Consider the following 21,620-nt stretch of genomic DNA (forward strand, 5'->3'; position numbering starts at 1 on the left):
TCTTATACCACATAAGACATTTAGCTAATAACATCATCCATCAAATACCAACTTTCCTTTAGAGTTCAAACACAATCGACACAGGACCCCGTCCATCTGCCGGCCAGTGCCTCTGAACAGATCCAGCTTGTGAATGGCCAGCTATGTCGCCTATTTTTTAATTAACTGGCTAAGGTCTGTGCTTCCCGTAACGCAGCAGGACGACCAGGGAACACTCCAAAGGGAAGTGAAATGCGCTCCTCTGTGGGAGTGGAGAAGAGGGTTTGGTGCATCCAGAGCTGTGATGTGCTTGTTATAAGCGGGGTTTTCCAGTGGATGGAGTCTGCCTTCAGCCCCTCAGGGAATTAATTTTCGCATGAGACGCAATATTTATATAAAAGGTTTGAAGGATAACCATTTTCAAACTTGGCATTCTTCAGAGGAAGGTGGGTAAAACAGGCAGATAATGTTTGTTTGAAATTTTAAATAGCTCTGCTTCTGTGAGCAAACTTCTCAGTTTATTTGAGAGAAACTTCAGAATTTCAGGGCAGGTTATCTGAAGCATTGGAATTGCAGATAAGTATTTATACAGCAAAATGCTTGTCTGCTTACCCAACTGGGGAGCCAGGGAATGTCAGATGATTTAGGTGACCAATTGTAGCAAAGCAGCACAGCTTGAAGTAAGGATATCTGAGATCAACCACAGTTAAAAAAATTCTAAGAAAAACCTGTCAGAAAAAAAGGAGATCAATGAGTAATCTGGGGAAAAGGCAGGTTCTCTATGGATATTTTCCAAGTACAAAGAGATATAAAAATTTTTAAATCATTACTTTCAGATTCTTCACTTAGCTCTATTACCTTGCTTCTCAGTGGTTTGCTTTATCTTGCACACAGTGCATTTGTTTAGGAAGGAATTTGATTCAGGATTTATATTCCACTGGCTTACATATGCCACAGCGTACATATCTCCAGATCCGAAACAATAACAACAACAAAAAAGCGCCTACATTTCCTTCTATTTCCTGGCTTGCCAATAATAAGAAGTCCCTGCAGAGGGGAGCTTGGCTGGTGGTGTTTTGTGATTTCTCAGATAACAAGAGCTTCACATTTCTGTGGAATTCCCATTTGCCAGTGAGCTGCTGCTGCCGCTGCCCTGATTGATATATGACTGCAATGGCACTTTTCCATTTGACATTCCCTCTCTCTCCCTCTCCCTCGCCCTCTCCCTCTCCCTCTCTCTCTTAAACAACAGCCCTAACTTTTGTGTGTTGCAAATATAAAAGGCAAGCCATGTGACAGAGGGACAGAAGAACAAAAGCATTTGGAAGTAACAGGACCTCTTTTTAGCTCTCCGAAGAGTTTGAGGGGAGGAAGGAGCGGTGCATTTTCCAAAGGTAAGCACACAAATAAGAGATTCCTCCAGATTTTGAGTATTACGTGGACTTAAACTGAGTGCTTAATCTCTTTATCTGACAAACACGTGTTCTCCTTGTACCATTTTTTAAATTAAAATGTGTTGATGTGGAACCGACACAGCTCTAGTACCTTGTGTCTCCTTCTTATCCTTGTATATTTAACTATACCTCCTGTCTGAAGGATGCCTGTACACAGTCAAATAGGTAGCCCAGTGTGCTTCCGAGCAACTTGGTTAAACATCCATTCTTGTGAGCGTGCCGGGCTCAAGTCTGCAGCGCTGCGCTGGTCCTAGCTGTATGGCTTTGGAGTGAATGGATGTGCTGGACTCTGCCCCAAATTCATCGAGAGAGCATCAGTATCGCCAGCACCCTCTTTGTCCCATTACAATAGGGCTCTATGAACACAGGCAAGCCTGCTAGTTTAAAGCTGGACTGTTTACTTTTATCACTACTTATGCATGCTGTTCTCTTGCCAGTCATCTGCCGGAGTGCTTAGAATAATTTGAAACAACAGGCAATATTTATTTCTAGCTTTGTGTGTCATGCTTCTCAGGAGCACTCTTAATTGGCACATTATTATTTATCCAAACTTCTGGGAAGCTTTACTACGGACTGGACAGCACTGGTTATGGATTAGGACAGATTTAATACACACTCTTGATTGGCTGAAACCTGTGAGGAAAGCCACGGTGTTTGCCTTTGCTGTAACACCAAGGGGTATATTTAGTAGGTAGCCGACCCCGTCAGCGTGACACGTAATGCAGCGTGGCTGTACAGTCGGTAGCTGACACGGGAGGATGCTGCAGGACCCCAGACCGCCTGCTGAAGGAGAGAGGGAGGCTCTCCTCGTTTGCTGGCAGATCATTTTGCTGCGTATCAGCGTCAGAGGCATGAGCATAACTGTTCTCTGTGTCTTTGGGACAAAAGAAGAGTTTCACTGTTATGAGCCCAGTGATACAGTGTCAGTGTAGTGTAATTGTGAGGTGTGGGAACGGACACTGCCTCGAGAGAGCTTGGCTGAGGAAGAGAGCCCCGTCTCCCTGCTAAGATTCAGGTGAGTGAATTCATCCTATAAAAGTTCAAATTAATGGGTCCAGTAGCAAAAAACAGAGTAACAAAGCTGAATCATGTGAAGAGCAATCTCAGTATTATGTCAGCTAACTGCTGTAGTGTTAGTACAGCAGGCTCACACAGAGTCTGTGTGTGGGGGGGTAATTTTCTTGTGGCAAATCTGAATTTGCAAGATGGTGTGTGTGGACTGACTCTTGTGGGACTGTCAGGCAGATTTCTTTTATCCTAGCCCTCAAGTTCATTTAAATTTCTCCCATAGCCTCCTTATAACACATCTTATTTGTTTCTGCCTGGGACAGATGGCATGACAAGTAACTTGCTAAGGTTTCTGCAACTCTTTGAAGATGAAAAAATGTTTCCTATATACTAAATGCTACTACCATTTCCGAAAGCTTTGTAACTGTCCCAGAGGCTGAGAGGTGAGAACTCTGCATATTGGAAAAGGACAGGCAAATGATTATTTAAAACCAACAGACAAATTAACTTCAAATCAGCTTCTCATTGCAAAGTTATTTTCTAATAGAAGCAATCCAGCTGCCTCACGGGGCCAATAAATGCGGCTGTAATAATCACAGTGCTGTTATTTGTCCTTCCTCAAAAGAACATCTACATTTTAGGACCTCTGTTTTTTTTTCTTTTGAATTACTAACAATGCTCACTTTTGCTCGGACCTTAGTCATATCTGTGAGCAGTTATACACATGAATAATGTGTCAAGTCTCCTTGACTTAAAGAGAACTATTTGGTGAGTAATTACTTACCAGCTTGAATCAGCGGTTCCCAATGTGACTTCTACATAAATTGACATGCTCTTGCTGGAACAATGAAATCTTATTTGCAATACCAGTGTTATAAGAAAATGCTTTTAGGTTTTCCGGTTAAAAGCAAATGTGGAAGGAACAGATATTTCAAGCTTACAAAATAAAATGTAATTTGATTAGTGAATGAATATAATTAGGGGCTACTGCCGATTACTCTATTTACAAGCTCAGATCACCACCTGAAGGTGTCCCATGTAGGTTTCCAGGGTTCGTGCAGTGCCTGGTTTTAATCAGATGCACGTATGCTGATGATTCCCCCTTGTAGAGCAGGATAATTGTTATGGACAGTCTTGTGTACAGTTTGCAGTAGCAATATCCCAGGTCTCCCAGGAGAGGAGGATCTCCGCAAAGCCATCTTCCCCACCGGAACAATCCCTCACGTGCCATTGAGGCTTGTGAAAGCACCTGTATGTTCTTGCTTGCTTGAGTTGCCAGGATTGCAATCTCTTTTGCCCAGGTGGGAGGGAAGCGAGCCACCTCCTTGGGGGCTGGTATCGATGCCTGCAGTGACTCATTTGACAGGAATCCTCCTGGAGTTGGCTTCATTCCCCATTTCCCCCGTGGCAGACTGTGTCCCCTTCCTGGCCTGTCTGCTCTCGGGTGCACTAGGGAGTGCTCAAGGTTGTTCTTGGACCTTGAAGGGAGTTGACTATCTATGGTGCAAAGCATGCATGAAGCCACTGAGACATTTGTTTTTGCAAAAAGTCTGGTGGATTATTTGTTTAACTGAAAGAAGAAAAAAAACCCTTCTTTTTTTTTCACCCAAATGCTACCATTGTAATTACAATTATAAATATTAGAGAGTTGTATTACAAATACTACAAATTCCTCTGCCTCTAATGTCTTGCTGAGTATGAGGAGAGACTTGTCTCTATGAGTTTTAGAAAAGTTTTGCTACATGAGACCATGCCACAGTCCCATGTTATTTGAGTAATCCACCTCTTGAGCGTGGCTGGAAGCGGCCACATCAAAGACAGACATAGAGACCCCATGGCAGGCAGTTACAGGGTAACTTGCTGTGGCGAAGGGTTTTTCCCTAACCCCATCAACTGAACTCTCAGAGTCCTGAGAGTTTATAACCCTTCCAAAAACTCTTTAAAAATAAAACCCTTACAACTGTAACCCTCCCATACATAACAAGTCCTTTTGCTGAGCCCAGCTAAACTTTTGCCCTCTGTGATATCTTGTTCCACTGGATCATTGTCGGTTGTGTAAACATGTGTTTCTTTTCATCAGTGTTAAATGTGCAGCCTCTCAGCTCCCCTGCCCTTCTCCATGTTCTGGTATCTTGGCATGGGGTGAGTAGCCATGCCCAGATCCCCTTTTTTTCTGCTGTCTTGCTTCCCGCTGGACAGCCCTTTCGCTGAAACTCAGCCCAATGGCAGGAGAAAGGTTCAGCTGGCGTCAGGTTAGCTCGGGTGCCTAAGTCTTCCTGGCCAAGAGCACCCCACTTTGCCCACGCTTCTGTGCATGCATACGAAGAGATGCTGCCGTCTCCTCTGACTATGATCAGCTGTTATTTCCTTTTTATATGTGTCAGTGTGGAACATATTAAAATTTCTCAGTAGTGGTATGTTAGGAATCCCTCTGATGCCCCACCTCTAACTTAGCAGAACAATAAAAGCAAGGTTGTAGTAAGCCTTTGAGCAGCTGGCCGTCTATATATTCCTTCTTTTTTCACATAATCTAATTCAGACTATTATCCGGGTAGCAGTGGCACTACCACTTCCAGACACCATCAGTCCTTGTCCTGTTTGCTGGAATTTCGTTGCATGGCATGGAGATCGTTTCTACCACAGAGGAGTGTAGCCTTTCTTCTGGTGTCAGGGTATCAGGCTGCTGGTGCCATGGAGACACTGGTCCTAGGAATTCCACCACATCGCTATTTTTCAGCTTCTCTTTGTTATTTTTCTGTTTGCATCAATCATTGTTACAGCTTACGCTTGTCACATTTACGTGCTTATTATTACTGAGCCGCACACTGTGTCGGTCCGGCAGTGTGGAGGCAGCACAGGTTATGTTGCCCTTTAAGACATGTGAGTTGAGGATCTGAGTTAATGCCTCAGCTCTGGTTTGGCAAAGGTTAAGCATACCATGGCAGTGACAATCGCATTACTGTCATAGCAGCACGGCTCAAAGAGAGTGGGACCTAGGGGAAGGCTGTTCCGCTTGTTAGAAGACATAAAATTGTTACCATGAGCCAAATATTTAGGTTCCCTAATTATCAGAGGCCAAGGTATATGGATGGTGGTCTGAATTTTGCCTGTGTATAAAAGAAGAGAGGATTTTGCCTCTAGGGTCAGAAAAGAGGGAACATCCCCTTCAATTGTGTGCTATCTCCAGCATGCATAGCACACTCTGATGATCTTGGTGGCAGGGATGTCTTTCCTTAGTATTAAAGAATAAGAAACCCATTCCTACTCCTGCATCTATTGATAACTACAGTCCTTCGAGTTTTCTGGGAAACACGTTAAATCAACCTCTAATCATCAGGCATGCAATACAGTAAAAGACAGAGAACAAAAAATGCCCACCTGCTTGTAACACACTCCAACAGGTAGAGGACACATGCCCCAATGCCCTAGACCTCTCAGCAACTTGTCATTTGGCCAAGAGTCATTTTTCCTCATGTTGGGTCACAAGACTAAAGTAGAGGTAATTACTGAAGCAAATCCTATAGCTAATGCTTGGCTGAGAATATTTGCACTTCAGCCAGCAGCCACCCTTGCTGGTTTGCCTCCTGAGAGGGATGGACAGCTTTACTTAGACAGCTCAGCTCTGCGCCTGGTGCTTCACCGAGGGGTGATCCCTTCCAGCACCCTCTGGATGAGCAAGTGAAAAACTGTATTCCTCTCAATTCCTGTCCCAGACTCAAGACCATGACTACTCTGATATTCAGCGAGACACAAGAATAAAGAAAAAATCCAAGGCTGGCATCATCTCGCCATTAAATAGCTCTACTAGCTCATTAGAGAGAGATCCCATACGTGCCCCTAATCAATCTATTTAAAGTTTCCTGGAAGCAGGAAAAGGAAAGAATAAAAATACAAGTACTCTTTTGTCCACCAGTAGTTATTCTTTGCGAGTGTATTAAAAACCTTTTCTGCATGTTGGCCTGTGCCTGTCTGCTGGCTGGGCGCCAGCTTGCAGTACCCACTAGAGTTTGTTATTTCAACCGCCTAGCAGGAAGGTGCTGTTAGCTCCCCCTCTCCCAGCTACCTGAAGGACTGGAAATATTCTGGAAAACTTCAAAAGGAGAGGGAAGCTCAGTCAGCTCAAGTGCTGTTCAGCTTAATTTGTTCCACCTAATGCACTGAGTCCCCGCTGCGCGAACACTTATGGGGGCCATACGCAAGCTGCCCCGCTGAAGCCCGGGGAACAATTCCCATCCGTGCTTATCCCATGTGTGTTGATGCTCCCAGGTGTGCTTGCAGCAGTGCGTTCTTTCATTGTATTTGCTGCGATTACTATGTTGTTTCTTATGCTTCATATACCATGGTCTTCCTATTTTTTCAGTCTGCTTACAGTCATAGGTATTCGTCTCCTGAAATTTTAAAAGACTTAGCAAAGCTTCACAGCAGAAAATGATGTGCAGGAGATTCTCTCAACTATCATCAGCGTGTTTGACATTTCTGACTGCTCAGAGGTAGTGTCTGTTTTCTCTTCTTGGTTTTATGGGACAGTGCTCTGCAGTTGCTGGCTGGCAGGTGGTACGACAGCGCAGCCTCAATAGGACCAGAAGATGTGCTTCCCTCCTGTGGACACCCAGATGAAGAGGCTTAAGTCCCTTCTTTTGAGCCTGTTTTCCTTTCTACTGCCTTTTTCCCTCTCCTGTTTCCCACCAGCTACTGGCTGGTCTGGCTAGGAGTGTGTGTTATTCGCGTACCCTCCTCGCACACGCATGCTGCCCTGCAACCTGCTGTGTAATGGGTGGATGGAGCTCCCAGAAAATGGGTGAGAACATTCCCCTTGGTGTCAAATGGGACAAGCTTCAGCACAGCTGGATGTCAGCAGGGCAAACGCTCATTTAGCACGAGGCTTCGGGGAAGCATTTCACTTATTTAGACCCGTAAGGACCTCACTCAAAATATTTAGTTCGGTATTTGCCCTGTCTTGGGAGGGGAACAAACCTGTTCACATGTTGCATGGAGGCATTTCACAAACAACTGGAGTTCCCTGTGTTCACCCGCTGCTTCCTGGCTGCCACATGGCCGCTTGGTGACTTTGTCAGGTGTTTTGAAAGGTGGCTGCAGAGCGGAGCAAGGATTTTGAAAGCATATGTAGGAGGCCAGCTACTTCACTGCTGGAACAGAAATGGCTACAGTAAAATAACTAGATGAGAAGATGATTGCATTTATTTACAGAGATAAAACATACATTGGAGCTGATAAAACCTCTGAGTTGATTCAACAGAAAGCAGGATCAGGCACAGCATCTTAGGTCGTCTCTCCTACTAGATAAACTGTTCTCTTAAATTGCTCAAACGGTCACTTGTACGGTTTTGTCTCACAGCACACAGTGTTTCCCAAGTGGTTCCTGGGCACAGTGCGGGCAGTTGCGTGGGCTGGAAGCCCTCTGAGTGCCGTGGAGGCTGGAGGAAGCCTGGGAGCAGACCATGCCATGCCACACGGCCACAGCACTGGAGAGCCCCTCCAGAGGGCTTTAATGTTGCAGCAGAGATGTGGCCTTAGAGCAAGACTTGAGCTGCGGACAGGCAGAACAACACATGGCTTTAGGAAAGGTGTAACCCCTTCACAAGGGTAGCCCTGGCATAAGGGCAGACGTGCTGCCGCCGTCAACTGGGAGCCATGGTAGAGCGTGGGGCAGCTCTGTACACAGGGGCTCCCCAGCCAACCGCCCAGCAACTTGGCAACTCATTACACGAGCCAAAATGATGGTTCCCCAAGTTCCCTCAAAGCACAAATCCATTACTCTGAAATCCTGGTGATGGGCCGCCGTGGGCCATGCTAGCACCGTGGCCAGGCAGCAGCAGCAGGGACACCGCAGTGGTACCCCATGCCTGGTGCTGGGGGACTGGGGGTCATCTCTTCCCCGCTCCCTAACCTGTGCCCCTTTCGTGGACCTTCTCATGTCAATGGGGAGTTCAGCCCTGCAGAAGAAACCCTGGTGTACCCCAACAGTGTAGTTTGACCAACACAGTCATTTCCACTCCAGTCCAGATCTTGGAGTGTAAAATCCCCAAATCTTTATCTTTCTGGCCTAAACTTTTCCAGGTTAGATAAAGTTCTCGAGAAATCCATTTTGGTCTCATGAAGATGTTGGTGGCATTTTTGTCAGAACAGCAGCAGCAAATTACACACACACACATATATATATGGTTAGTGACACTTTTTCAGGGCTGTAGTTTGGAGAAACTGAGTAGTCTTGTAACTCTTCTGTTTGCATAACAAATTCAGAATGAGGGAACCACATGGTAGGATCCAAGTAATTGTGTTTACTAAATATGCACAGCATGCAAGGCCAGGCTTAGTTATATATACACACTGCTGCTCCAACAGGATTTTGGCAGCCTCCGAAACATACAAGGCATTGAGTGACTTGAATTGTACCCCCATCATCAAGCGGGAGTCTCAAACATGGAAAACGCACAGCAAACGAAGGCCAAGCTGAACATACGTGCATGCCTAATTCAGGGGGCTCAGGAGCGGGGAACAGCTAAGTAGAAGTACACCATAAATGAGCTTTTCCATTGCTGCCTTCCTACCTTCCAGGGCAAAAGCTGTGCGGATCCAATAGACCTTTGGAGAATTGCTCAGCTCTTTATTTTTTCCAAGATACATAGCAAAAAGGGAATTTCTGTTTACGTTCTCACAAAGTGACTAGCTAAATAATTCCAGATGATGGAATTTTCTTCTGTCCTTAAAGCAAAACAAAATCTTAACCTTCACCACTCTCTAAATGATATTAAGACTATGATAAGAAATTTTTATTTCAGCATTCAAAAAGTAGTTAATAACAACATAAAGTTGGAAAATAACCCTAACTCTGACCCTGTGTCCATGTGCAATACAGTCTTGGACTGTATGTTCATATGGTCTTTCTTTCAGATGTCTTCTGTTTTTCCCTGCAGTTTTTAGGTAACAGCTGTAGCAGTTTTAGGTAACAGCTGTAACAGCTTTTAGCATGTTATGGCTCTATGAATTCTTGAAAACTAGTTATATGGAAAGGGCACTATAAGCCTATTACTAAAAACATGCAATGCCCATATCAGTGAATTCTGAAAAAGTGGGAAGTAGTGATTTTTGTCCACTGTCAGGCCAAATATTTTTGTAGCTGATTTTCAGCCTGAGAATATGAAGTCACCCTTGCATCTTTTTCTTTACAGGATGTTGTAAAGAGAAAGAATGTTAGCTTCCTTTTTGTTAGCTTGGCAGATGAGCTGTTTACCACATTTTTTCACATGAAAAGAAACTGAGGAAAAAACAGCTTAAACAGAAGAAAAAAAATCTATGTGAAATTGTTGATTTTGATAAAAAAGTGTATTTTCCAAATGAAACAAAATGTCATCGTAAGTACAGCTATAATGATTAATGATTACAGGTGTACTTGTTTCTGTTTTTTGGACAGAAGTATAGATGGGAAGCTACATATGCCACTCCCGACATCATGTACTGTCTAGGATTTTATAATTTCAGAAAATATTTCAAAAGGAATACAACCTTTTTTTTCTTTTTTTTTTTTTTTAAAAAAAAAGAATGCTAATTTAAAGTGAAATGCCATTGCACAGTATCAGCTGGAAAAGGAAAATGTCATGTCAACATACTTCACCACGGTGATGTACCTGAGTGAAAATATTTAGACTTTTTTTACACAATCAAAAATCTGCACACTAACTTCTATATGTTTAAACGTCCCTGTGAGACTTTTTTTCCGTATATCTCAATTATATATGGCATATGCACTTGAAAAATGTATGGGTATACTTCACATAGGTGTGTTAGGACATACTGGCATGTGCAAATGGCCTGGTATTGTTTGCAGTCCTGCTTCCAATACCTACACACTCATTTTGCCAGTATGTCCATCAACAACTGTACACAGTGTTTTCACAAAAAATGGGTCACATTTACATCCATGGTCTCTCTTTTTACTAACAAATATGTGATAACAGTACTTTTTTTTTTTCTTTCAAAGTTTTGTTACCAAAGCCCACTACATTTCTTTGCCGGGGAAGTATCAGGGTGATTTTAAAAGACTGTGAAAGTGTTAATACTTTTTGTATTGTGCTGTGCTTATCCTGAAGAAGGTACAGATGTCTTCCGTTTCTCACATTTTTCCCTGCGTCTTTCCAGCTTTCTCAGGGTGTTTTCATGAGGCAGACTCTATGTCATCCAATTATTTCCTGAAGAAAACGAGAGAGATAAGCCTTTGAAAACCGAGCCAGGACGCCAGATTTCTCTCACTGTATTAAATCATACTGATCAAAAACATAGAAAGATATAGAAGCACAAAATTAACAGAGGGACAGAGAGAGTGGGAAATGGGGATTCCTGGACGTAATATTACATGAGATGAGACCGTCCAATATCAAGTAAATTTATTTGGATGGGGAGGGAATTACTGGGTGTGTAATACTGATTAACTATGTTGGAGAGAGACCTTGCCAAGCAGCATGTTTTGGTCAGCCTCTTTGTAAAGAAGAATAGGAATGTAGGTAAAAGGTTAAATATATTTAAAAAAAAGTGCATCATTCCTCTTGTTAGCTAATCCTTGGGCATCATCTGCATGAACCAGAGTAGTACAGTTGTTCACTTCTGGGAAGCAGTCGGTCCCAGCTCCCATGACCAAGAGATTTCTCTCTTACTCTGTTAAAATGTTTGGAGGGATATTTATTGACATGAATGAGACTGTGCATAAATGTATCTGAGATCCTAAGTGTTTAGGGTTGTTTAAGCTCCTTATACTGCAAAGACATAGTATGTTTTAATGCCATATCCACTGAAAAACACTTGCCTGAGGAAAAGATACCAGGTCATAGGTCAGACTACGGGAAAAAAAATATATTGTCTATTAAATCCAGAGTCATATCATTTTTCCTTTTCTACTTAGGCACATGAACAATAGTTTGAAATCCAAAAAAGGCTTTAAAAAATGTCTAATACACAGAGCATCCCTAATTACATTTCTTCCCAGCATGAGACTTTGTATGCCACTTCAGCCCGACAAGACCCGACTCCCAAGTTGGATGAACTCTGGAAGTGTTTCTCGCTGCTATGCACCCCTCTCACAAAAGTGTTTGAGCAAGCTATAAAACAATACACAAATCACCAAGCACTCTGGTGGGGAGGCCTCGTAATTTCAGGCTGTTTGGGAGATGAGTATCAGTCAATTTAGGGTATTACCAGCAAACCAGAAAACAGTTTTGAAAGAGGCTTGTATAAGGCAATAAAGGCACACATCAGCTCTTTAAATAGGCAAGAGGCTCTGGGGGAGCATTTCTGCATGACCATGGAACTGTTTTATCATAAGTTTCTTCAGAAAGTCCTCAGGCTTTTAACTTTACTTATGACTATCCTTTGCTTCATCAGGCTATATTTAGATGGATAATTCACAGCTCTTTCAAGCTATAGCTGTTTGTAGTAAAAGTGAAATTAAATCATCCCTGTAGGACTTCGGTCTTTGTGAGAAGGATCAAGGGGCTGTGATGAAGCACCTCAGGGAGATGCCCTCCTTTCCCTGCTGGCACAGAGCCCCAGGCAGCGTTTCAGGGGCTGTCCTGCGCCTGTCTTCTGGGGAATCTCCTGATCTCCAACATGCATCAGAAATCCAGGTGCCTGGGTGAATATCCACATGACTCCACCTGCATATATTTTTTTTCCCAAAAAATATACTGATAGCTGGGATGTACTTGGTTATTATGGAATATAATATATTTTTCAGATGCTGCTCTTAATTAACAGGGAAGAGACCGACACTGAGCAAGTGCAGCCTGATGAGTCAGCAAGTAAAGCATGCCCACCTGTGTGCGTGTGAGTTTGGTACTCAGGAGGGCAGGGCAGCCAGAGACCTAGGCAGTCCTCCATGCAGTGCGGGTTGGTGCTCAGCAAGCTTCCCGGGGGACCGCTTTGCTCACGCCTGGGCTCAGACCCTCAGCATCCCTCCATCCTGGGGGTGCCCCTTGTCCCTGCAGCACAGCAGCTGCAGGAGACCAACATGCAGCCCCTAGAGCTAGGGGTCAACCTGCCTCCAGCCTTTCCATGTGTTACCTAGGCCAGAAATTCCCATGTGTAATACAGGAGGCAGCTTAACTTTGCCCCGCTTTGACACTTTGAGTGGATACACAGTCTTTTCAATTTGCAGAAATCTCCGATATGTTACAAATCACCAGTTTTGAGGGAAACCCATTAGGGACATCACCAAGTGAAAAAGATTGGCATTGCACCACTTGTGATGTTGAAAGTCAAAAGGTTCTCCCCAGTAAAATGATAAAGCAATTCTTAAAGTAACAAAGCCTTGACATCTCCTTCCTAATGCCATATACTCTACCTACTGCAGGAACAATGCTCACTCAGAGCATATATTTTGGCTAGCAAAAATCCTGTGTGCTTTAATATTATTTATGTCTGTTTTTCTCCAGAGGTCTTTTTGGTCAGGATTGTGATTTATGTTGTTTTTACTCCAGCTATGCAGGAGATTCTTTGACGGATTATGATCTCAGTAAACTCCAACTCGAGAAGAAGAATGACAGCTAAGAGACTTAAACCAGACTTTTCACCATCCTGGAAAGGAACTGGCTGCCAGTATTTGGAGTTTTTTTAATACTCTACCTCCCTCTGCTGTTATCAGCGAGAAGTTCCTCGACAATGGGAAATCATGTACTCGCGGCTTCGATTTCCATGCTCTCACTCCTGGCGATGATGGGAGATGCGGACAGTAAAACAGACAGTTCCTTCATGATCGACTCTGACCCCAGCCGCTGTATGAGGCATCACTACGTCGACTCCATCAGCCACCCCCTGTACAAGTGTAGCTCGAAGGTAAGGACTTCCCTCACCCCTTCACAGCAGGGTGCTGCATTGTCAGAGTTGTTAAAATGAGCCATTTGGGGTGATTTTTATCTGCACAAATTCCTTGCTACCAAAATCCAGCTGCAGAGACATACAGATGTTGAGACATCTGCGTGTGTACATCAGAACTGGGGCTGGAGAGAAAGGCTCTTGAGTCTCTCTTCAGTAGTTCAAAGGGAAAAACACACCACGATGGTAAAGCTAACATGCAGTGAATGATAAGATTCAAAGGAGCACATTGGGGTCTCAGCCACCAGCACCAAGGAGATGGGCTGGTTTGGAAGTTTAGATCATCCCAGTCACCCCTTCCTTCAAGGGAGTCTTTAATCCAGAGTATGTAAACTTATAACTTTTGAGGTCAAGTACTGAGATTAAGAATCAAGCTGTAAAATGGTAATGAAAAAAGAATGTGAAAAACATTGTTCATTTTTTTGTCCCTATTTAATTTCAAGGCCTTTGTTTTCACGCAGAATGTCAATTGGATGTTTACTGTAGGGCTTAGGAGCACAAGGAAATACAAGATTGCCTTTCATTTGAGATTTCAAGCCTGAAAAATTTGTTGTGTCAAAATGGTTTAGCAGCCTGTGTATGTAGCCTACAGTTATTTATTTCATTGTGTGGAGAAAAAGAATGGGGAGAAACAATGGGAAAATCCTTGCTGGTCCCTTTCGTCTTCTTAACTTGTTCCGGCTGAGTTCACCCAGTGCATATTCAGATGTACGGTCTCCGCTTGGACCATCCCTCTGTCCTGCAGAAAGTGGCTTTGCCTTATGCACCCACATCCCTGGGTTAACAAAAGGGACCAACAGGCAGTGCCAACACTTTTGCCAGCCCTGTGTTGGGTAAGAGAGCGACGGGAGGTGGGTGGGAGATCAGAGGCTTTTGCCCTGCTGCTCTTGGGTTCAAACAGTAAAATCATGCGTTTCTTGTGATCCAGGAGAGATCTTTTGTTTTGCTCTTAGCCTAGACTAGACCTTCTTACCATCTGGGAAACATCCAGCATTAACATACAGACCTGCAGAGATGCATCTGTTTGTGCAATATTGATTTTATTGCAGTTGACTCCAGCGTGAGGCAAAGGTGAAAAGTGTGGGCGGGGTGGGTGGTTTTTATGTCCTGGCAGGGGTTGCTAGCAGCCCTCCCCTCCCATGGCAATTCAGATCACCTGTTACACCTGAGAAGCCATAGCTACCATGACGGTTTGGTCCAGGAGGGCGATACTCCACCCAGCTGGCCCCCACTCTCGGCTCCCCGCGCTGCCAGAGAGCAGGAGTAGCTGCGGTACGTAACATAGGCAAGATGGTAGGTGGTCCCCAGAGGCCCTTTTGTCTCCAGGCTTGGGTAGGATCCCCCTTTGCCCCTCTACACGCAGAAGAGCAAACAAGTAACAAGTGGTGACTTCACTAGGGCGGTGAGAAACGCAGAGTATAACTGACGTAGGCACACTGCCTCAGACAAAAGAGGATAAACACAACAGGTCCCAGCCCAGCCCCTGAGGCAGTTCAGTCCTGGAGGATGAAGGACGGGGCTTCTCTTGTCCTGGTCTCTCCTCTCCTGTGGGCGATCACCCACCCACCTCCATTCCCCAGTTGCAGCAGGTTCCCACAGCACGGTTTGGCCTCCTCTTGGCCCCACATCACTGCCAGCTCTCCAGCGGCCACCACCACAGCCAGCCCCTCCTGTCCTCAGGCCAGCCAGGCACTTGCTGTGAGGCTGCTGCCCCTGCGCTCCCAGACCCGTGGCTCCACATGCTCCTGCCTGCCCTGCAGTCAGCCCGTGCCTCACCTCCGGCCGTGCTTTTCTTTCCTGCTCAGGACATTGCTTCCCACACAGCCCAAGGAGGGAAGAAAGGAAGGAAAGAAGGAAGGAAGGAAACCCAACAACAACTCAACTTCTTAATATCCCTAACGACAGAGAAAAGCAATCAGGCCTTTAGGAGTGAGACTGATGGAAATGAGAACAGGGAAGGCATTGTAATTAAAACCATATTATTTCAAAGCTGAGCTTTGAGAAGAAAGCTGTTGACATAAACATTTGTAACTCTGACTGCAAAAATGTCAGTGACTTTTTTTAAATCAAGCCTTTAATGGAAATCATGTTTGAAAATATTATCACATCTCTTGGCTTCCCAAATTCCACAACTTTTTCAAGAACAGTTTTTTAGCAATACTGCAAGTTGTATGGACTTTCTCGTGAAGTGGAAAATGAAAACGGTTTCCACACAAAGTGAAATAATTTTAACATTTCCTAGAAAATTTCTGTTTGTTAAATCAAGCTCTTTTTTTTAAGGTCTCAGGGATCTGAATCATCCTGCTAGACATATGGCTTCTGTTCTGGATCTAGCATATAAACACAGACCAATATTAGACTTGCTAATGAAAATTAGACACAATGTCTGTTCCTATGCATATTGTGATAAAATATACACAAGTCAAAAAAAGGAAGGTTCTGTGCGAGTAGCTGTGGGAATTGTGGTACCTCTTGTTTCCACCGAGTTTCCATTGTGAAGCTAGCACTGACAATTGATGTCAAGCAGAGACTTTGCCCTTTTTTGGCATGATATATTGGTTCCATCGAGGCATCCTTTTTCACTCCGTATGTTTTCCCTTTTAGTGCAGCATAAAATGACAGAAGTTAAAAATGGCTTCAGAAATTGCAAGATGTATTACATTTGCTGTCCGTCTTGGTTAAAAAAGGATTATGTTCACCGTGCTTCTCTGTGAAGGCTGCCAATTGTACCCACATGGGAAGTAGTTTTGTTACATTTGGAAACATCCACCCAATATAATTTAATCATTTAAATCCCTCTTGCTTGTGACTTCAGGCAGATGTTGAAAACAGGTTTCCAAAGCCTTCGGAAACATAGTCCATTATAGTAACAGACACAAAGGAGGGACAGAAGGTCATCTGTTCCTGAAAAACAGTGTTTTCCTTTGACTTCAAGGAAATGTTTGTGGCAGCTTATGAGGTACTGCCTTTCCTGACCGTACTGGATTCTGCATGACCTCTGTCACAGAGACCCACTGGTCTTCCATGTGCTGGATCACCTTGCTGCTGAAACCAGGGCCTCCTAAATTACAATATCGGCTGTCACAAGTGCTTCCTCCAGATGTGCCAGAAGAGTGCTACCACTGACAGCCTCGCACTAAAGAATCCAGCCCAGAGAGACACGGACCAGATGAAGAAAGATTTAGCAAATGTCTGATTTGCTCATGAGGTAGCTCAGGAGATTTTCAGTAATGCCTGCTCGCAGCCAGGCCATGGATACTGTGTGAAAATCTGTTCTCATGCATCTCAGCCCATCTGCTTTTGGGCCTCAGCTTGTTCCTGAAGAGGACTACAAACACGGTTAATATCAAACCAGTTCACAACTTCTGAATTTCCAGAAAACAACTCAAATGATCAGAGTCAAATATTACCTCAGATTCAGGTTGCTCTCTTTTGCGGCCGTTCAGATACCTATGAGACTGTTGACTTTAAGTAAGGAAATGTATTTTTCCCTAGCTGCTCATACACGTGAAACCCCCCCACAGGTCCCACATTGTAGCACGCCGTGCTTCCGGATCCAGCATCGCAAGGTGACATGCACAGGCTCACATGTGTGGGGGACGAGGGGAGTCAAGAGGCACACATATCAGGTTATAAAACACCCACACATTTTTACTATATATATACCCACTGTATTACTGTGCTATGCCGTCATAGCATTACTAATTATTTAGGCGATAATCTCTATTGCGCTATAGTATACAATGCAATAAGCAGCTGGTGCGATTGACTAAATGGCAAAGAAAAGATTTTAAAGTACATGCTATTTCAGCTCATTTGCACACCTACCAAAATCCACTGGTGCTGTTCTGGATTTATGAGGAGGTTAAATTTTGCTGAGGACTTCAGGTTAGCCCAGAAGTTTAGAAAGTTATCACAATGGGAAATCTGAAAATTTTTTATCCTGCAAGTTTGACTTGATTCCCATGGTGCTGTGCCATTTGTAAAAATTCACACTCTCATCCAAAAACAGGGCATAAAACCAACACTGTGTAATTTTACATTATATGAATACTGACCGTACTTTTATGAAAAATTAAGTAGCCAGCAAAACTTGAGATTAAAATTAGAGCCTCCACAAAATAAAACAGGTTTTAAAGACAAGGCTTGCTGAGCAATTATAAATGCAGTTGCACATTGAAGAAATATTAACTGTTTTTTTCATTAGAAAGCTTGCTGTTCATAAGAATTGTATTCAGACACAGATATTGGCACGTCAGAAAATTCTGCCTTATAATTACACTGTTGCACTGTAGTCCTTAATCCTGTTCCTTGGGGGTTGGATTGGGTTTTTTTGCTGGCATTTCTGAAAGTACCTGCAGATATAGGAGCAGATGTGTGCCATAAAAAGTCCTTAGGGTAACAGTAACAGAAGTGACTAACGGTTCCAGCTCCAGAAGCATCAACCATAGAAGTTATCTCCATCATACAGCCATGTGTGCTGTCACATTTGGGCTGAAATCACAGAATCATAGAAATGTTGGTTGGAAGGGACTCTGGAGGTCCTCTGAACCTCTCAAAAAGCAAATTGTGGCCATTGCATGTCCCCTGTTGCCACTCCTGAGGAGTGTTTGGCTCTGTTGTCTTTGCAACTCCCCTTTGAGCAGTTGCCAGCTGCCATTGGATTGCTCCTCACCCTCCTCTTCAGCCGAACACATGGGAATAGCCTGTGATGGAGCGTGCTCACAGTGTGGTGAACTGGTCAAAGTGGGGGACCTAACAAGAGCTGTCAAGATGCCGGGAAGGAAACTAACTTTTTAAAATGTCCCAATCTGCTGCCCTTCCTTTGCAATACAGGCGGATTAGATACCGGTGTAGCTCTTCACCAGCTGCCTGCCTGTCACTATGGGAAGTGAGATTTGTTTAGCAGGGGAGAAAAGTGGATCTTTATCTGTCAGTAACAGGTTGATAGCACTGTAATAATTGTCCCTTTCCCTTTTCTTGTATACACTAAAGACGCTGGTATTAAGGAGCTTGACATAGCTGATAATGTTTAAAGCCGGGGTGTGGCTCAAAAGTACATTGAAATTTTCTTCCCAACATATTACTACTAACAGCTAAAGTGAAATTGCTTATGAATAGGCAGCATCACAGGAAGGGGACCCTAAATTTATGCTACAAATCATGAAGGATGGTAAATTTATTGGAGAGCCACAAGAACCCATCTCTTAATTAAACCAAGGAACAAGATAGTACCAACCCCTGATCATCAGCTCATGAAGACATCTTCCTTGTGATCTTGACTGAAGTGTACTTGTTAATATATTAGTACATTTCCAAGCAAACCATTTAGCATGCAAGTACTCTCGGAAAAGCCGTTTTTAAGCACTGTACAAAGTATGTTGTTTATGGATGATCAGTGCCTTTCCCATGGACACAGGCAGTGTTGGTATTTCCTAATTTATACCAGGAATATTCTATCTGTCTTTCTCTCTCATCTTTCCTCATGACTCTGACTAAAGAGAAAATTAAACATTTGACACACCTGCTTGGAAGACTTGGTGATTTACAGCCAATAGATCATGTGTAGTGAAAGAAGCTCAGAAGTGTTTAATGCTGTAAAATATTTGCTGTCTCATTTGTAGTTATCCTTTTAGATTGTCTGGAAAAACCATAAGATATGGGCAGCATGGTTAAAATGTAATTTTATTCCTTGATTATAGGATAGACTTACTACTGTTTTACTGCCTACTTTCTCTCCTCTGTCACATTTTGACCTTGTTGGGATGACACAATAAGTTGATTTTGAAGTTTGTGTTGGTTAATGAGAAATAGCTGATCTGCACTTAAATAATATTTCATTCCCCATGAAGGCATAAGAGTTTGTTTAAACTTGTCCAACACTTAGCTGTTACCAAGGTGATAACAGCTGCTTCTAACCACATGATTTCCTGAGCTTTAGAAGATCATTTCCATATTTTCTATAGAGCTTAGGAGACTCTATCCATCACCTCTGCTCAACAAGGGGTCGTTGGGAAGGGGAGTAGGTGACGCCCCATGAGCTTTCCTTCCTTAGTGCCTCCCATTGTGCAAGTTACCTTGCTTGGGTCACAGCTCAGTCGGTGAACTCAGGAGAGGAACCATGGAGCCTGCACTGCTTGTGGAAAATGTCATTAGTGAGCCCTCATGTTTGGCAAGCAGATAATCTTGTTTACATTTTCACTGCCTTACACTGTACAGTGCTTTTTATACAGATATAACTGATGCAATTATATATATATACACACACATATAATTGCAAATACATATTCAAGGTGATCTTTGTAAAAGAAGCTAGAAACTTACTTCTTTAGAAGCAACAGACTGAGCATCTTCTTTACATTTCACCTTTATATGTTTATATATCTAAGCATTTGAGACATTCACTGGCCCCGAGGATCAGTTCTGCTGATCACTAGTATACACTCAAAGTGTTGGAAAGTATCCAAATGAAGTATAAGTCTGGCTGATGATTTAAGGGCTTGGCTGCCACAAATCTGGGGTCAGCAAGTCACAGTTGCAGTCACTGTGCCTGGAAAGCAGAGCTGGCTGTGATCGTTTGGAGCCCTGAGGTCGGCTTTCAGAAAACTAGGCCCTGTAGTCCTTATCGGTGTTGGAACCTGGGACTCCGGGAGGAGACTCGCTTTTCCTCCTGCCCATGTTACCTCCTCTGCTCTCTCAGACACAGCTCAGGAGCAATGCACTGTGTGGGGCTGGGTGCCCTCGCCGAGGTGTGGAGACACAGTAAGTGAAGAAAGACCAGCCAGACTGGAAGGAGGTACCCATCTGCCAGTGTTAGCTGTGTGCTGGCAGCCTTGGGGCATCTTTCCTAACCCATCTCTCTTCCTTTACAGATGGTACTGCTGGCTCGCTGCGAAGGGCGCTGCAGCCAGACGTCACGCTCGGAGCCGATGGTTTCTTTCAGCACTGTCCTGAAGCAGCCTTTCCGCTCCACCTGCCATTGCTGCCGGCCCCAGACCTCCAAACTGAAGGCCATGCGGCTGCGATGCTCGGGGGGCATGCGGCTCACTGCCACCTACCGCTACATCCTCTCCTGCCACTGTGAGGAATGCAACTCTTAGGGACGTACCTGCCACAGCAGAGTGGGGGACTGGGATGCTGCTGTTGGGGAAGGCTCCCAAGAGGTAACCCGAGGTGAGGCCGACGCTCCCAGCATACAATTGCAGCGAGGATGGGACTAACCAGGCTGGATTGGATCTGAGAGCTAAAGCATAAAATATCCTGGGGCCTTGGATGATGCCGGTACCGAAGCGTGGGCTGTGACAAAGGTGAAAGCACAAGGACTTGTTTTTAAGAAACCTTTCTTTTTTTTGGAAAGGATATTTTTGTGAGTTCCTTCTTTTTCAGGCTCAGCTCTGACTACAGAGAGGTGCTTTTACTTTAGGCCAGGGGCAGCAGGGGAAAAGAGAGGAAGGTCAGCTGGATGACGGCACTGCACTCTGGAAGTTGGCATTTGGACAGAGGATGGACATCAGTTCCCACATACAACCTCTTAACCTATCAATTTATTCTCAGTCTCCTAATTATACTGGCCTTCAAAACAAACTGTGTTGTTGGCAAGGGTTATCTGTTACTGATCTAGCAGCCAAGTGCTGGATAACATTAACTGTGGTTTAGCAGAAATTACAAATAAATCATTGAAAAGTGAACTGGATATGAAATGTCACGCTAGGATTACTCAGCCCTATCCAGCTGAAATGATTATTTGCAGCGTGCAGCATCAGAGCTCAGTGACTGAGCGACTCCTGAGAAGTGAAAGGTCATGAGACTCATTATTCCCCTCTAAAAGCCTGGAAATGTGACACACCACATCTGTCACAAAAGTCATTACTCAAACACTGAAAACTAATATCAAAGATTAAAATGACATGTACTAAATGGAGTCTTTTCTTAACTTGGGTAGACCTGTTGATGTACAGAGCCAGAGCCACCACAATATGACCAAACCTAGGACTTATTTTCATCTATAGCTCTTAGGCCATGAGGCATCATTTTGCCTTTTAAAGGCAGGCAATCCCAGACACAGGGGAATCACACTGATGTGCCCATGGGAAGTTCAAGACAGAGTTTGAGTCCCAGCATTATCCACTGGAGCACAAAGGTTGTGTTTTGATTTACCTCATGATCTGCTACCTGGAGTCTTGGTCAACTCACCATCTTGGCAGCTGCTTGGGGAATGGCACAGCTCTTGGCTGGTCCATAAGCCTATGCATCCTTTCTGCACACACAAGGATGTAGGCAGCTGTGGTGGGGTTAGCA

At 44.0% G+C, this 21,620-nt stretch overlaps 1 protein-coding gene across 3 annotated transcripts; it reads left to right on the plus strand.

The window, feature by feature from the left end:
* Positions 1-1,146: 1,146 nt before the first annotated feature.
* On the plus strand, positions 1,147-21,010 carry NDP (norrin cystine knot growth factor NDP). 3 transcript variants are annotated; one of them, XM_087758462.1, is made up of 4 exons: positions 2,102-2,448; positions 12,187-12,275; positions 12,929-13,283; positions 20,195-21,010. In XM_087758462.1, exons 3-4 carry the CDS (start codon positions 13,110-13,112, stop codon positions 20,420-20,422), a joined length of 402 nt encoding a protein of 133 aa, XP_087614588.1. In that variant the 5' UTR covers positions 2,102-2,448; positions 12,187-12,275; positions 12,929-13,109; the 3' UTR covers positions 20,423-21,010. The 3 variants fall into 3 exon arrangements, with proteins under 3 accessions (XP_009472612.1, XP_087614588.1, XP_087614586.1); XM_009474337.2 differs by lacking the exons at positions 2,102-2,448; positions 12,187-12,275 and adding an exon at positions 1,147-1,373; XM_087758460.1 differs by lacking the exon at positions 12,187-12,275.
* The last annotated feature ends 610 nt before the right edge of the window (positions 21,011-21,620 follow it).

This window comes from Nipponia nippon, unplaced genomic scaffold (genome assembly GCF_047370975.1).
Source record: "Nipponia nippon isolate SJK-2023a ecotype South Korea unplaced genomic scaffold, ASM4737097v1 scaffold_2, whole genome shotgun sequence".
NCBI classification, from domain to species: domain Eukaryota; kingdom Metazoa; phylum Chordata; class Aves; order Pelecaniformes; family Threskiornithidae; genus Nipponia; species Nipponia nippon.

What these genes read in the sequence shown, in the direction of transcription:
- NDP (XM_009474337.2), top strand. Translation starts at nt 13,110, where the DNA reads ATGGGAAATCATGTACTCGCGGCTTCGATTTCCATGCTCTCACTCCTG. An exon ending in TGTACAAGTGTAGCTCGAAG is followed by an intron (nt 13,284 to 20,194) that starts GTAAGGACTTCC and finishes CTTCCTTTACAG; the next exon opens with ATGGTACTGCTGGCTCGCTG.